This window comes from Enhydra lutris, unplaced genomic scaffold (assembly GCF_002288905.1).
Source record: "Enhydra lutris kenyoni isolate GAN:26980312 unplaced genomic scaffold, ASM228890v2 scaffoldscaffold18, whole genome shotgun sequence".
Lineage (NCBI taxonomy): Eukaryota > Metazoa > Chordata > Mammalia > Carnivora > Mustelidae > Enhydra > Enhydra lutris.
The window spans coordinates 33,657,777-33,673,228 of NW_019154102.1; the positions used below are offsets into that span (position 1 = coordinate 33,657,777).

The window sequence follows — 15,452 nt, forward strand, 5'->3', positions numbered from 1 at the left end:
GACCAGGTTTCCCCCACTAGCCTGACCTGTGCTAGAATCTGAGCTCCACCACTCAGTGTGTGTCTCAGGCAAGTGCTTCCAACTCCTCAAAGCCTTGGTTTTTTTCATCTGTAGAATGGAAATCAGGGACACTTCAGCTGGACAATTAGAAAGATTAAATGAGATGTGTATTAGAGCACTAGGCACAGCTGTGATGTTAATGTGTCAACTCACTGTCATCCCTGAGGACATCCCTTGAGCAGCAGTAGGTTTTCTTAACTCTGAAGGAGGAGAGTCAGCTTATTTGTGCCCCAGAGGAGGAGATCTACCTATGAGGGGCAAGGGACACATGGTCTTACTGACAGACCAGATGTGGCTTCTGTAGCCTTCGGTCTGTCCAAGCCTTCTCTGGGGTTGGGTTTAATGGTTTTCCCAGGTAGTAAAAGGTGACAGTCCCACCATTTTAGAAAACAAATCTGACCTGTTCCCTGCCATTCACCTATGCCACATTCATGGGACCTGGAATTTATCCAGTAAATAAACTTCTCTTCAGTCTTCCCTATGCTTGTTACTGTGCTTAGTGCTTGGGACACATCTGTGAACAAAGATCCTTCTAGTAGAGATGACAGGGCAGCGAGCCCAACACATAAATAAATGATAGAATATGTTCAAAGGTGGCAAGCACTAAGGAGAAAAAACAAGTAGGTTAGGAAAATATGGGGAGTACGTTTTTTAAAGATTTCATTTATTTATTTGAGAGAGAGCACAAGCAGGGGGAACAGCAGACAGAGGGAGAAGGAGAGCAGGCTCCCTGCTGAACCGGGAGTGCCACACAGGACTGAATCCCAGGGTTCTGGGATCATGACCTGAGCCGAAGGCAGACGCTTAACTGACTAAGCCACCCAGGCGCCTCTGTGGGGAGTATTTTATAGGGTGCTCAGGCTAACTCTCACTAGAGGGTGGGAATTAAACCAGACCTTGAAGGAGGTGAAGGTGTTGGCCCAGTTGGTGTTTGGGGGAGAACATTCCACGCAGAGGGAGCACTAGAGCAAAGCTCCTGAGGAAGGATCATGTCTGGCATGTGAAGGGGTAGCAGGGAACCAGCTGGAACAGAAGGAGCCCAGGAGAGCAGTCGGAAGGGAGGTCCTACGGCGAACAGAGAACAGATGGCAGAGGGCCTGGTAGGCTGTGGTAAGGACTTTCGATTTTACTCCAAATAAAGTGAGGGTTTTCGCAGCCTGGAATACGTGATCCAATCTAACTTTTTAAATGTATCCTATCAGCTGCTAGGTTGAGAATAGTCTATAGTGAGGGCTTTTATAATCAAGTCAGAGATGATGGGTATTTTCAGAGGAGGTGGTGTGAAGTGGTCAGATTCTGGATGTATAATTTTTTTTTAAAGATTTTATTTATTTATTTGACAAGGAGAGATCACAAGTAGGCAGAGAGAGAGGGGAGGAAGCAGGCTCCCCGCTGAGCAGAGAGCCCAGTGCGGGGCTCGATCCCAGGACCCCGGGATCATGACCTGAGCCGAAGGCAGAGGCTTAACCCACTGAGCCACCCAGGCACCCCCTGGATGTAGAATCTTGAGCTCACGGGCTTAAGAAAGTAGAGCCAAGGGGCGCCTGGGTGGCTCAGTGGGTTAAGCGTCTGCCTTCGGCTTGGGTCGTGATCTCGGGGTCCTGGGATCGAGCCCCGCATCGGGCTCTCTGCTCAGCGGGGAGCCTGCTTCTCCCTCACTCTCTGCCTGCCTCTCTGCCTACTTGTGATCTCTCTCTCTCTGGCAAATAAATAAAATTTAAAAAAAAAATAGAGCCAAGTGGGGTGCCTGGCTGGCTCACTTGGAAGAACATGTGACTCTTGATCTTGGGGTCGTGAATTCAAACCCACCTTGGGGTTAGAGTTACTTAAGAAAGAAAGAAAGAAGGAAAGCAAGCAAGCATAGCCAGCGTATTTTTCTTACGCAATGAGAATCATGTCAGTGTTACAATTTTTGTTTCAACCATCAAACTATTTAGAAAACTCAAGAGGAGGAGCTAAGTCTGCTGTATTTCCCCAGATGCTTACTCTTTCCACTGCTCTGTTTTTGTTTTTTGATATTCCAAGATTTCTTCTTTTATCATTTCCTTTCATTTTGAAGAACTTCCTTTAACCATTTTCTAAAGGAGGTCCGCTGGTGATAAATTCTCTTAGTTTCCCTTCCTCTGAGAATGTCTTGATTGCCCCTTCACTCCTCAAGGATCGTTTCTCTGGAGAGAGAATTTATTTATTTATTTGAGAGAGAGAGAGAGCATAAGCATGAATGGCGGGGAGGGACAGAGGAGGGAGAGAGCGAGAAACAGACTCCCCACTGAGCACAAAGCCCTGTGTGGGGCTTGATCCCAGAACCCTGAGAGCATGACCAGAGCTGAAGTCAGACACTTACCCAACTGAGCCACCCAGGCGCCCCCAGCCCCTCATTTTAGATGGAGGCCCAGAGAAGGGAAATGACTTGCCAAAGGTCCCACAACTCATCAGTATTTCCTATAGGTCATCTCTGACCTCAGTGTCTCCCTTCTTATGATTCATGAAGGCTCTCTTGTAAGAGCTTCCTGCAGAAATAGGGAAATACGGAAGCCAGGATAGAGGGGTTTTGCCAACTCAGAATTCCTCAGTTGAATGAGGGGAGGGAGCAGGCCATTCAGATATCTGTGGGAGGAGCATCACAGACAGAGGGAGCAACAGGATGAGAGGGGAAATGCTGGGAACTTGATTGGCAGGGACGGGCAGGGACCCAGACTGACCAGTTTGACCAATGTGTTTCTCATCCCTTCACCTGCTGGCCTCTGGGATTTACTGGGGATTTATGTTTACTTCTCCACAATGTGCCTGTCGGACAGTAAGACAGAATTGCAGCTTAACCTAATAAAACAAGAGGGCTGGTGCAGACTTCGGGAAGCTAGACGCTCATTCTATCTATGGTATTATTATGGAGCTATGATTTGAGACAAATCACTTCACCTCTCTGGGCCTTAGTCTGGCCTAAAAAATTCCAAGGTCCCTTCCAGATTTATTGTATAATTCCTTGAACTATAAGCAATTCCGAGGTTTTAAAGTAAAACTTGACCTCAAGCCCTTATGAATCTTGAAAACACCGTTTTCCAGGAGGCATGGTGAGATCAGAGGAGCAGTTGGGGACACAGCCCTGCCCATAACCAGTCCTGTTCTCTCCTAAGGGAAGAACTCAAGTTCAAGGTACCTGCGGTTCATCCTGCTAGAAGGGAACTGACCAAAAATACAAGTGCTGGGCGGGAGGGGGGCAGGCTTCCACGGAATCCCGGCAGGGTGGGTGTGCTTAGCCTACGCCGTGCTGAGAAGCAGAGCGGTTACAACACAGAGACACAGGGCACATTAGGCTGCTTGCTCAGGGCAGGCGAGGAAGCGGCTTATAATCGCACTTAGTCACAGACACACTCCCGTAGCCTTCTGTGCAGTTTCCACCCATCGTTTCATTCCACCAGCATGACTGGCCGATGAAGAGGTAGGGCAGCAGTGATCCTTGCAAACTGTTTTCCAGCAAAGGAATGTGAGGGTTAGAGAGGTAAAGCAGCGAAGGGTAAAGCTGGGCCTGGGACCTGCCTCCTGACAGCAGGCCTAGCAGCAGGCTCCTTAGGGCAGCTGTGGTCAGCCAGCAATCCACTTGAGAGACCCAGGCCCCTCCCCAGAACTACCGGGTTGAATCTCCAGGGGCGGGGCCATGTCAGCAGCCCCCACAAAAGATGACCTGGTCTTCCTCGCTTCAGGATTCCAAGGTGGTTAAGCCCCAGTGTGAGGGATGAGGAGAAGTGAAATCTTAAATGGAAACTCAAAATGGTCCAGGTCTGGTGTCCCCTGCTGTCCCTCAGTCAGTTCCCTAAACTCAGCCTCCTGGTGGTATTTCAGCTGCAGGCAACACTTTCCAGGGCCAACGGAACTGCTGGAGAAAAGGAGACAGTTAGATCTGAATCCCAGTTTTTCTCTGCTTTTTAATAAGTGGACTTGGTTAGAATGTTCCCAAGAGTGAGTGAACACGAGGTATAGATCCTCTGTTAATTATGTTGCTGCCATATTCTTGTTCTTGTTCCCTTATTAATTTTTAGACTGAGAAAAGGCAAAGGAGAGGGCAATCTTATACAAGGATGTGGTAGATAGGCAGTTCGTGAAGGTGTAAATGTGCTGCCGCTGACCTCAGCCGCTCACGTTGAGGCAAGGATGACGATCATGAACTGTTGTTAGCACCTCCTCAGACCAGCACCGTGCTTAGTGTTTTGCGCATGTGATCTAGATTACTTCTGACAGTAACTCTGGGAGTAGGTCCTGGGATAGATGGTAGAAACTGAACTGTAGGTGATAAAACCTATCTCGGGGAGTGTGATGTTAGTGACTTGACTCCATCCAGCATGGCACGTGTGGCAGAGTCCCCGGGACCACCCTCAGGGTCGAGGATGTGCTGGGAGGACTCACGGAACTTGGTCTGTAGTTGTACACACAGCTCTCATCTAGTCCAGCAAAAGCAAAACCAGCAGAGGGAAGGAGCGCATGGGACAAAACTATAGGAAGTCGGGTGGGCTTCCTTCCCAGAGTCCTCTCCTGGTGGAGTCACACGGGACACACTTAATTCCTCCAGCATTGAATTGTGTGGCATGGGAAATGTTGCCAGCCAGGGAGCTCACTATGGAGAGACTCAGTCCCCAAGGTTTTAAGGGGGGGGGCACTCGTGCAGACACCATCTGTGTGGCACATACCCAAATGCCAGAATCACAGAGAAAAAGCAGATATTCATAAACCACATTGTTTGCACAAACAGCTTAGGCGCATGAGTCATCCTGAGGGAATGGTGGGACCCCTTCCCAAATCCAGGTTCCCAGGTGCCAGCCGGGGGCCACCCCTGCAAGCAGGCCTTTCTAAGGACAGCGGTCTCAGGCCTGGTGTGTTAACTCTTCCTGCACGGCACTCAAAGGTACTTCCTTTTCAGTTTTAAGACATGGGGAAGCTAAGTCTCATAGAGTTCAGGTGGCCTTTCTAAGGACGCAAAGCTAGTAGGTGGCCAGGCCAAGATCTGGAACCCAGATGTCACAGAAGACCCTGAGAAAATTCTTTGTGGAGCCAGAAGGCCCTCAACAGTTTAGTGCTGTCAGACAGAACTTTCTGCAATGAAGGGAATGTCCTACATCAGCGCTGTCTGAGACAGAAACTACTGAGCGCGCATGGCTATGGAACACTTGAAATAGGACTAATAGGACTGAAAACTTGAGTCTTTTTCAACTAAGGAGTTGAATGTTTAAGTTTGTTTAACTTTTTTAAAGAGATTTTGTTTATTTATTTGAAAGAGAGAGCACAAGCAGGGTGGTGTGGGGAGGGGCAGAGGGAGAGGGAGAAGCAGACTCCCCACTAAACAAGGAGCTTGAGCCTGAGGCAAAGGCAGACACTTCACCGACTGAGCCACCCAGGTACCCCAATGTTAATTTTTAAATTAATTTTAAAAATTAAATTAATTAAATTTAATTTAATCAGGGCATGATCCCAGGGTCCTGGGATTGAGCACCTCATTGGGCTCCCAGCTCAGCGGGAATCCTGCTTCTCTCTCTTCCACTCCCCTGCTTGTGTTCCCTCTCTCACTGTCTCTCTCTCTCTCTCTGTCAAATAAATAAAATCTTTGAAAAAGATAATAAACTTGAATAGTTCTGTGTTGCTGCTTACTATCATAGTGGACAGCACAGTTTTGCATCATAATGTAATGGCTTTTTCTTCTCAGGGGAAGCAGATGGGATAGACTTTGGCTCTTGTTCTAAACTAATGAGTGCACTGTTCTGTGGGGCCCTCTCAGTGGGTGTCCTTGAGTATGTGCAACGGTGGAAACTAATATATAATATATGGAAATGTCCTGGGAAAAGCCCCTCTTCATTTTCTTAGTTTTTTGTTATGAAAGAATGGGAAGGATGGGGCACCTGAGTGGCTTGCTGGGTTTAGCATCTGACCCTTGGTCTAGCTCAGGTCTTGATCTCAGGGTCACAAGTTCAAGCCCTGCATTGGGCTCCACACAGGAGCCTACTTTAAAAAAATAAAAAAGAAAGGAGCGTGCCCCTCCAAAAAATAAAGCATTAAAGTGGACCCCACAGGGAATTCTGAGGCCCCCCTGGGGAAGCAGCCCTGCCGAACCCCATGCTGCCCCCTCTCTGACCTGCACAGCTCGTTCTCAGGACTCTGTTACTGACAAATGGGTACTGACAAAAAGTCAGCAAGTAGGGCTGACTTTCTACCTGTGCTGTCTACTTTTGAATGAAGTGCTTATGAGCAGTCAAATAAAAAGACACCTAGAAAAAGGGAGAAGAGATTGTAGGAACCCGTACGGTTAGCTAACCGAGCCCCACCCCTCCTGTGTTCACCCTGACCCCAGGGGGTGGTGCGGTGCTTGGGCAGCACCATGGTGGGTCTGGTGAATGAAGGTCAAGGAAAGCCCATGGGTCAGGATGGCGAAGAGGCTGGAGAGCTAGCATGGGGGTTATGCCTGCCGGGAGTGAATTATCCTCAGTTGGGATCCTGGTTGCAGCCCCCTCAGGGAGATCACTTCAGGTCGCTGAGTCCCAACCTCCTCATCTGGGAAATGGGATGATTAGTGCGAAAATCAAGTGTGGCATCAGCAATGTGAGCTGTCACCTCTGGGCCGTGGCTGCCCCTGCTTACAGCGGGCCTTGCTGGGCTGTGGATGGTGGCTCCAGAAGGCAAGAGCCGGGGCTGCTGCTGACCCCTGCCCACTCCATTCCAGCAGTTCCCCTTCTGTCTGATGTCCGTGAACATCACCCGCATCACAATCCAGGCCTTAAGGGAGGACAGCCTCTCCAGGTGAGTCCCCGCTGCTCGGTCCTGGCTGCTGGCTGGCTGACAGCAGTGACCCAGCAGAGCCTGCTTCCCTCCCATCCCCACGCCATTCTCCCTGCTCTCTCTGGGGAGCCCGTGCCCATCTCCCAACCCTGCCCTGGGGTTGAAGGCTGTGTCGGGAATGGGGCTGGCCGAGGCACCCAGCTGTCAGCCGTGGTCTGTCGGCTGCTGGGCACACCACCCCGTTTGTGCTGCAGGGAGTGTAACCGGCAGCAGAAGGTGGTCCCCGTGGTGAACAGCTTCTATGCCGCCACCTTCCTCCGCCTCGCACATGTCTGGAGGACGCAACAGAAGACCATCGCTGACTCTGGCCTTGTCCTCAAAGGTGTGCTCTTTCTTCTTGGAGAGGCCTGAACTCCCTAGCATCCCTCTCCCCAGATTCAGGGACCCCAGGGTGGTGGCTAGCCTGGTTTGGACTGTGCTTCCCTTCCCCCCAGCCCCCCCACTCACATCCTCTCAAGCTCCAGCTTCTCAAAGTCTCCATCAGCCCACCCTCTGGAGCCTGCTCGCTCTCCTTTCCCTGCCACTTGTCCTCCCTTTCTGGCCTCAGACGTAGGGTGGTCATGGTTTCTAATCAAAAGCTGGGCCCAACAGTTGGACTAACCATTCCAAGTTGAGACTGTCCTGGTCAAGGTAGAAGGCGTGGTTGCTGTGGCTTTTTCTGGTCCGTCATCCTCCCTCTCTGGTGACCCTCCATCTTAGAACACTCCTTCACCCTTCTCCCCGCGGGGTCTGGGATGAGAGCGCTGCCTAGAGCTGCTGGGCCCGGACTAGTGTGCAGTCCAGAACCCCGTCAAGCCTTTTGTTCTCCAATCCTCTGTTCCAGACTTGGAGGTGTTGGCCAAGAAGAGCCCCAGGCGGCTGCTCAAGACCCTGGAAATCTACCTGGCTGGAGTGTCAAAGGGACAGGCCTCATTGTTGGGAGCACCGAAATGCTATGGGCCACAAGCCCCTCACTCCAAGGATCTCACCTTCACAGGCGTGTGTGACCTGCCACCCCATTCATCCGAAGGCACGTGGCTGATCTGACCAGCCCAAGGCTGACAGAGACACTTAAAGGCTGGGCCAGAGGGGCTTGGGAGGGTGCATGGGGCATTATGCCAGGCGTACCCTGGCTGGGCCTGGTTGGGGAGGCCAAGGACTCTCACCCAGTGAGAATTTCAGGTTAGTTAGACCCATCCCGCTCTCCGTAGACCCGCCTCCAGAGCAAGAATTTGCCGTATCTGGAGCTGAGTTAGTTGAGAATTGGTTTCCAGGTGAACAAGTGGATGGATCATGAGGTGGGAAGGCCCTGCATGGATGTTCCCCGTATCCCGCTGAGAGATATTCCCACACAGAGGGGCCAGAATTCTGAGTCACTGGGCAGCAGGGCTCTCAGGCTGTGGGTGTCCACAGGACAGGGACCTGCAGCTAGAATTTGAAGGGAGAAGGTAGCCATCGTAGCAGCCAATGCAGCAGCATGAACCAGGGCAAGAGGCCTTCTCTCTATCCTCTCCCAAGCTGGTAGCCGGGCCCCTGGGGGTTTCTGGTCTGGACTTATCCCACCCTCCCCTCTCCCTGTCCCTTAGTTTATGTCACAGAACCAGCTTTCTGGTGGGTGTCTCCATTGCTGCCCACCCTGCCCATCCCAGCTGTCTGCCAGCTGGGCAACCCCCTGCTGCACGCCCCCTACCCCGTGGAGGTATCCACTTCCCATCAGGGGTGGTTTTCTGGCCTGGTTGAAGGAAGGAGGAGATTCACACACCAGCAGTTTTTGAATAAAAGAATTGTTCTAGGTCAGGGGCCCCAAGTGTTTTCCTCTAAGACAAGCCTCGTACCTTGCTGTGGTCCTGTTCCAGGGCCTGGTAAGAGCCAGGGGCTCCAGGAGAGAATGCTGCTCTGCCCTGGCCAGCCTCCCACTGAGGGCATGTGGTGTCCATCCTGCACTTAGAGGCCCAGACTCCTTGCACACTCTAGCTAGGGGGAAGGGTGGCCCTGGCTCTGGTTATGATTGCTGTGAGGCCCCCATGTGTTTTTCCTACATTGGCTTCTGGGGAAGCTAGTAGCTCTGTTGCTCCATTGCTCCCGGTCAGGGTGTCCTGAGCTGGGGAGACCCCACTACACTGCTCTGTCCTCTGTACCCCTTCAAGTAGACCCATGGAAGATCACAGTCTCACCCCTACACACTTCTCCAAGTCCAACCCTCTGGAGCTGGGGTGCAGTGCTGAGGTGAAACAACACAGCCCCCCGGTACAGCAGAGAACTCCCCACCGTTGTTAGCAGGATGCCTCAAGGCCGGGGCTGGTAATGGACTGCAGTTTGCCTCGCACCATCCTGGCCCAACCTGAACTAATCATTCGTCCCCTTTACTTCCTCCAATCTGGGTTCTTAGTGGGCCTGCAGGGGTGGCCAAGAGCATCCTGAGCTTGGTGGGGCAGGGGCGCAGAAAGGCTACGACCCAACCTCCACTTGAGAGTGTCCGTTCTGTAGCTCCTCCCCTGCAGATTCCTTCCACTTGCTCTGCAGAAGGCTAATTCTGCAGACCGGAAAGACAACACCCAGTAGCCTGCAGCATGGCTGGGGACCAGTCCACGTGGGCTTCTAGCTGGAGGGGAGGCCAGTGGCCTCTGTGAGAGTCCTTTCTAACTACGTCACTCCCCATGTAATGCCTCCGGAGTGCTCAGCTTCAGACCTTGGGACATTAGCAACAGCACAGTCCAGGGATTAAGTTGTGGTTCTCTTGGGGAAGGGGGAGGGGGGCCGAAACCCTTCGGAAGTAGATGCAAACATCTTAACCTGTGCATTTTTCTTAGGAAGGGCCTATCTAGGCCTTCCACGGGAGATGTAAAATGCTTCACAACCCTACAAAGGTCAGAACCACGGATCTGGTGCCCCTCCTTCTCGCTCTCCTTTGCGAATCATCCCTGGCACATGCTGTCTCCGTAGGCTGTCGGGTGGACTCCCACACAGCTCCCCAGAGAGAAGACGGGGGGATACGTAGAGGAGCTGAGCTGATTTCCCTGTGCTGCTTTGCACGAAATCAAGATGAACTTGGTTGGAATTTGTTGGGGATGGAAGAATCAGCCGATCAGAGCTCAGAAGGCACATAACCCTTGGGGCCCAGGGGTGGGAGTGGGTCAGGACAGCCACAGCTCAGCCTGACCTCCTGAACTCCAGTTCAGACTTACCCAGCCTTGCTCCTGCCCCCGGATTGAGCACTCTGGGCTACTCCGTTCTCCCATCTGGCTCTCTAGCCTGGTTTTCCAGCCACCACCCCGTGATACAAAAGAATGGCCTAGACAAGGAAAAGTAGCTTGGCCAGGACGACCCAGAAGCAGGGTAACCCACAAACCAGACTCCGTGATTCTCCACACTAGCCTGGGGTTTCCCTGGCCCTCCAGTGGCCCTGTTCCCATCGGCCTAATGTGATGTGATGCGCCCCCGAGGTGACAAACCAGACTTGTGTTCAGCGGCAATAAGCTATCCTCCTGGTCAGCAAGCATGTCGTTCAGGTGCCGCCTCACAGTGGGTTCTCAGGGCAGCTGAGGAAATCACAGCTCAAACAGAACTGCGTCCCCAGCCTGCTGCCCCAGCCTCGTCCCAGCTGGGGACGTGTGACGGAACTGAACCCCAGTGGCAAGCAGTGCCCAGGCCCGGGGCTGTGCCTCCTCCCCACCAGGCTCCCCAAAGTCCCCACCAGCTATCTGGAGCTCCGGGCCCCACCGCTTCGAAAGTCTGCCCCAGCCCCTGAGTGGGACGACGGGGGATTGCCGGGCCCTCCTCTACCCCTGCCCCTGGATGAGCCCTGATGGCAAGCGGGGGAGTGAGGATTAGCTCAGGGCAGGCGGTGAGGGCAGAGGGTCAGGAAAGCACTCATCTCCTTTATTGAACAGCCTCGGGGCCACCTCTGCACTGACCAGGCAGCCAGAGGAGGAGAAAGCGGGCAGGAGGCGGGGCTCAGGGAGGCGCACACCCTCATTTCCAGTCCTTGAAGAATTGCTTGAAGATGGGGCTCTCACGGCCCTGGGGCAGAATCTCCACCTGCAGGAAGACCAGGGGAGAAGTCTAGCCCACGAGGTTCCACCAGGCAAGGCCAGAGCAGAGCCGTGGAGCAGGGTGCCGGCTGCCAGGCCCGAGTCCACATGGCCGCCCAGGCCACGGATGCTCCTGGCCAAGAAATAAGCCAAGAGATGGGACACAGCTGAGAAAACAGACAGCGTCAAGCACTTGGGTGCATAGTCCGAGAGATGCAGCTGTCATCTCTGAGCTTTATCAGCTCCCCTTGGAATGACTCATGGAGTCACCGTGCTGGGGCAACAGGGGCAGGAGGAGCCGGAGAGCAGGGCCCAGAGGAGGCACACAGGCTGCCCGCACCAGGCTCTCTGGGCTGCCAGAGGAGGGCTGCCCAACGTCCCCTCAGAAAACTCTGTGTACTTTTGGGACGCCTGGGTGTCTCAGTCAGCTGAGCATCCGACTCTTGGTTTCGGCTCAGGTCATGATCTCAGGGTCGTGAGATAGAGACCGCACTGAGCAGAGTCCGCTGCTCTCCTTCCCTCTCTCCCTCTGCCCCTCCCCCATCACGCTCCTGTGCGAGCTCGCTCTCACTCAGATAAATAAATCTTTTAAAAAGGAAGAGAAAACACCATGTACTTTTAAATGTTGAAGGATTAAAAGGGCTTTCAACCTGGAGGGGCCCGTAGGGAGGCCTGACTGTTCCTGACTGTGCCCAAGGATTTCCAGCCCTTCTTGTCCGGTCTGCAGGTTAGGGGGCCACAGGAAGAGCCCCAGGAAGGGGAGGGGGGCACCAGGCTTCTCCTTACCTGAGTGTTGGGGGCATATCGCATGCGGGAGATGAAGTCCTCAGCCACTTGGAGAGCCGCCTGCCGCTCCTTCTCGTTAGCTTTTCGCCCTGGATCAATCAGAAGGGGAATTTTTTAAAAAGAGCAGGGACCCTCTCTAGCCTACATCCCATTTCCTCAAGGAAAGCGATGGGAGGAGCGGTCCATAGATAGCTGGCAGCTTCTCAAATAAATGGACCAGGAGGTGCTAAGATGCTGAGGAGTCTGGAGGTGTGAAGTCAGGCCTGGAGACTTCTCCTAATCTGGCAGCTCCAAATGGGATGGAAACTCTTCTTTCTGCCTGCTCTAATGGAAACCTTCTGCTCGGACCAGGGCCCCATGGATGCTCAGAGTTAGTGTTCCCCGTGGCATGAGACTCTAAGTCGAGAGCCCCATCCAGGACACCTTACCGCTGGAGTCTGTCAACTGTACTGTTGACAAGTATCAACAAGCATCAAGCCTTTTGTGTAAACCTAAATAGGACAAAAGGCTGTGATTTATTATTACCTCACTCCCATGATGCCAGAGCTTATAAAAAGCAAGACCATACAGTTATCCATCCCCTCCTGTAGGCAATCCCATTAGTGCAAGATGTGCTCTAGGTAAGGCAAGATACTTCTCTTGCTAGCTCCCAATTTTCTTTTTGTTTGTTTTTCTTCTCTGGTTTCTCTTTCCAAAATGATTCGGTTCTTTGCTTGGGGTTAAATTCCCTTCTGTGGACACGTGGGAACCCCTCAAGCTCGGGACTGGTTCCATGGGAAAGGTACCTTGTGGCAAGAGGGGAAAGGCAGCCCCAGTGTCCAGTCTCCCACCATCCCCGCCCCAGCTCACAGAAAGCAAGGAGAGCAGCTCCTTGCTGCTCTGGCCCTTCCCCGAGCCCGGAGTATTACTGGCCAGTAGCAGCTACCCTGGGACCGCCTAATCCCTGCCCATCTTCCTCCCTAGGTTAGGGCTGCGGGTTTCTCTGGGCTTTGGTTGCCCCCACAAATATTTATTGAGCAAATGCTATTTCGCCACAACACTGGAGATGATATTGTTCCTGCTCTCAGGAAGGTTATAATCTGGTCAGGGAGGTAAGACACACTCGAGAAAAGAGAAGCATGGAGAAAGAAGTTCCCAGGGTCAGTCGGAGACTCAGAGATTTGTTTCAACATTTTTGGAGTTAAACCAAGCGAACAAGCTTGTACACAACAGTGTTTCTATCTCCAACCAATATAATTTCTTGGGAAAAACAAGTTCTACTAGTTCATTACCCAGGGCACCAAGTAAGATTTAATTTATCTAAAATTTCTGTTCATACCCCAAGGCAGAATGGCAAGACTAGGGTCCCAGCAGCCCTGAAGGCCTAGGGGTGCTCTAGGACAGCAGTCCCCAAAATGTGATCCTGGACCAGCAGCAAGGCCTGGGAACCAGTTAGATATGAAAATTCTTTGGGGGGTGGGAGTGTCCAGCCATCCGTTCTAACAGGCCCTCTGGTGATTCTAAGGCTTGCTGATACTTCAGAAACCCTGCCTGGAATTTAGGGGTGGGAACAGCAAAGAGAAAAGGCTCAGCAGCTCCCTGGTGCTGTTTTTGAAAGCAATCAGGCAGGCTGAGCCCCACAGTGGGAAGCATGCCCAGGTCTGAGCAGCTGCAGGGGCCTCAGGCTAGAATGGAGAAGCCACGTGTACCTTTCCAGATGTAGATCTTGCCACAGAGCCCATTGTCCAGCACGAAGCAGTCATCAGACAGCAGCAGCTCAAGGGCAAAGGGACTGGAGTCGGCCACCTTGGTTAGGTTCATCTGTCCGGTGGCATCGGAGACCTGGGGGAGGATGGGCAGTGCCAGATCCTACCCGCTGCCCCCAGCACACAGCCCTAACCTCCGCCCCTAGACCACAGTCCCCAAGGTCCCCACTCATCGCCCCAGCCCAAGGAGCGGAGAGGAGACTGGGCACACCAACCCTCATGTCACCCTCAGTCACTGCAGCACCAAGGCCCTGCATCCATTTGGAAATTAAGTGGACTCCAAATTACAAATGAATGCAATGAACCCAAAAAAGTAAAGCTCAGCATTGGTTTCACACTTCCTTTTCCAAGAATGGGGGAGAAGTGAAGTGGTCTTTATCTCCTCAGAAGGGCTGGGCATCCATCCGTTTCCCATCCTCACCTCGCTCGGAGCCCCGGAGAAGCCACCCTGCTGCATGACCCAACCTTCCCCGGGCTTCCCCCTCTCCCTTCAGCACACCCTGCCCCGGCGCAGGGCAGGCCCAGAGTGCCCACCTTATACAGAGCTGCGGCCTGGGCGTTTGTCCGGTCAGCTGTGAGGTCTTCCTCGGGGTTGCCCTCCTTCAGAGCTGGCTTGGGGCCCAGGACCTAGAGGGGCCACAGCAGGCCAGGTTTCCAGGGACTCCTGGGCATCTGCCCCAGACCTTCCCAACCCATCATGCCTGAGGCTACCGCGTCTGGGGGAGGCAAACCGTGTCCTGCACAAGGGCACCCAGCAGAGGCGAGTGAGGACTGGGTCCAGCCCAGTCCACCTGCCAGAGCACTGGTCCATCCACCCAGAGGGGCGCTTTATTCTGAATTGCACAAAGCACCCTGTGAGAAGCCACAGGCCTAAACAGTACCCCCAGACCACCCATCCCCACCCCCCCTCCTCTCCTGACCACCCTCCTCCCCCCAGCTTCTCCCGGCTGCCCACCCCAACGTCCCCCAACCTGGATCATCTCGGCGGGCTCTTCCCCATCCGTGACGATCTCCACCTGGGCCTTGCCCTGCCGCTCACTGTCCCGGATGGCCAGGGCCAGGTCCCGCGCCTTGTTGCGCTCCAGGATGTTGGACTTGCCACCACACCAGGCGAAGATGTTCTGGAGGGAAGTGGGGAGGCTCAGCTGCCTGCATCCAGTCTGTTGTGCGCATGTGTGTGTTGGGGGGGGGGATGGGGGTCCTGAAGAACTGCCCCTGGGGGCAAGACCATCTAAGACAACACGACACTTTTTGCGAGAGTGTTTCTGTGGCCAGCCTGTGTCCCTCCTGCTTTCCTTTTCTCCACAAGGCTCACCCGCAAATACATAAAGTCTTGATCTTGTCTATAATCTATCTCCCCTGACTAGAAAGTAAGCTTCACTAGGGCAGGAGTGTTTTGCTTTGCTTTGCTTTGCTTTGCTTTGCTTTGTTCACAGCCGTGTCCCCAGTACTTAAACAGAGACTGGCACATATCCAGACACGTATTAAATATTGAATGAATGAATGAATGAATAAACGAATGAGTGAGGGAAGGGGTGAATGGCACCCTTGAGCCCTGTATCTCACACCACCACCCCCACCCTGCTGCGCTGGTCGCCTCCCTCCACTCACTACTGCTCACCCTCCTCACACACTGCCCGAGGCGGGCTTCCTGCCTGGAGCCTTCAGTACAAGGTGCAGTCCAGACTCCTCCAACAGTCTCAGGACCTGGGTCTCAGGCTCCGCAACAATTTTTGCTCCCACAGCTCCTGTCCCCACTCAGGGTCCCAGCCCAGCTAGTCCCCTCCCTGCCGTCAGCATGTGTTTCTGCATCTCTCCCCCTTCAGTGCCTCAGCCTCACCTTGCCTGTCCCTTCACTGGGAGAGGCAAGTCCCCACTTAGAGAGTGTCTAGCCACAGCTCCTGTCCCCCCTCAGGGTCCCAGCCCAGCTAGTCCCCTCCCTGCCGTCAGCATGTGTTTCTGCATCTCTCCCCCTTCAGTGCCTCAGCCTCACCTTGCCTGTCCCTTCACTGGGAGAGGCAAGTCCCCACTT

General features: G+C 53.4%; 2 protein-coding genes across 9 annotated transcripts in view; one reads left to right on the forward strand and one right to left on the reverse strand.

The window, feature by feature from the left end:
• The window catches only part of LOC111147956 (ELMO domain containing 3), a 28,784-nt gene extending 18,137 nt beyond the window's left edge, over positions 1-10,647 (forward strand). The window contains exons 10-13 of one of the 3 annotated variants that reach the window (XM_022504249.1): positions 6,764-6,840; positions 7,074-7,201; positions 7,703-7,888; positions 9,669-10,647. In XM_022504249.1, coding sequence (XP_022359957.1) covers positions 6,764-6,840; positions 7,074-7,201; positions 7,703-7,888; positions 9,669-9,703 — 426 coding nt within the window. In that variant the 3' untranslated portion in view covers positions 9,704-10,647. Of the gene's footprint in view, positions 1-6,763; positions 6,841-7,073; positions 7,202-7,702; positions 8,656-9,668 lie in introns of those variants that run through there. The other 2 variants (XM_022504250.1, XM_022504251.1) reach the window with 2 other exon arrangements.
• A 68-nt stretch (positions 10,648-10,715) lies between these two features.
• Positions 10,716-15,452, reverse strand: part of LOC111147957 (capping actin protein, gelsolin like) — an 11,595-nt gene continuing 6,858 nt past the window's right edge. For 5 of the 6 annotated variants that reach the window (XM_022504254.1, XM_022504255.1, XM_022504252.1 and 2 more), the window contains 5 exons: positions 14,392-14,541; positions 13,955-14,047; positions 13,364-13,496; positions 11,676-11,764; positions 10,716-10,896 (listed from right to left, as the gene is read on the reverse strand). In XM_022504254.1, coding sequence (XP_022359962.1) covers positions 10,831-10,896; positions 11,676-11,764; positions 13,364-13,496; positions 13,955-14,047; positions 14,392-14,541 — 531 coding nt within the window. In that variant the 3' untranslated portion in view covers positions 10,716-10,830. The remainder of the gene's footprint in view (positions 10,897-11,675; positions 11,765-13,363; positions 13,497-13,954; positions 14,048-14,391; positions 14,542-15,452) is intronic. The other variant, XM_022504258.1, reaches the window with a different exon arrangement.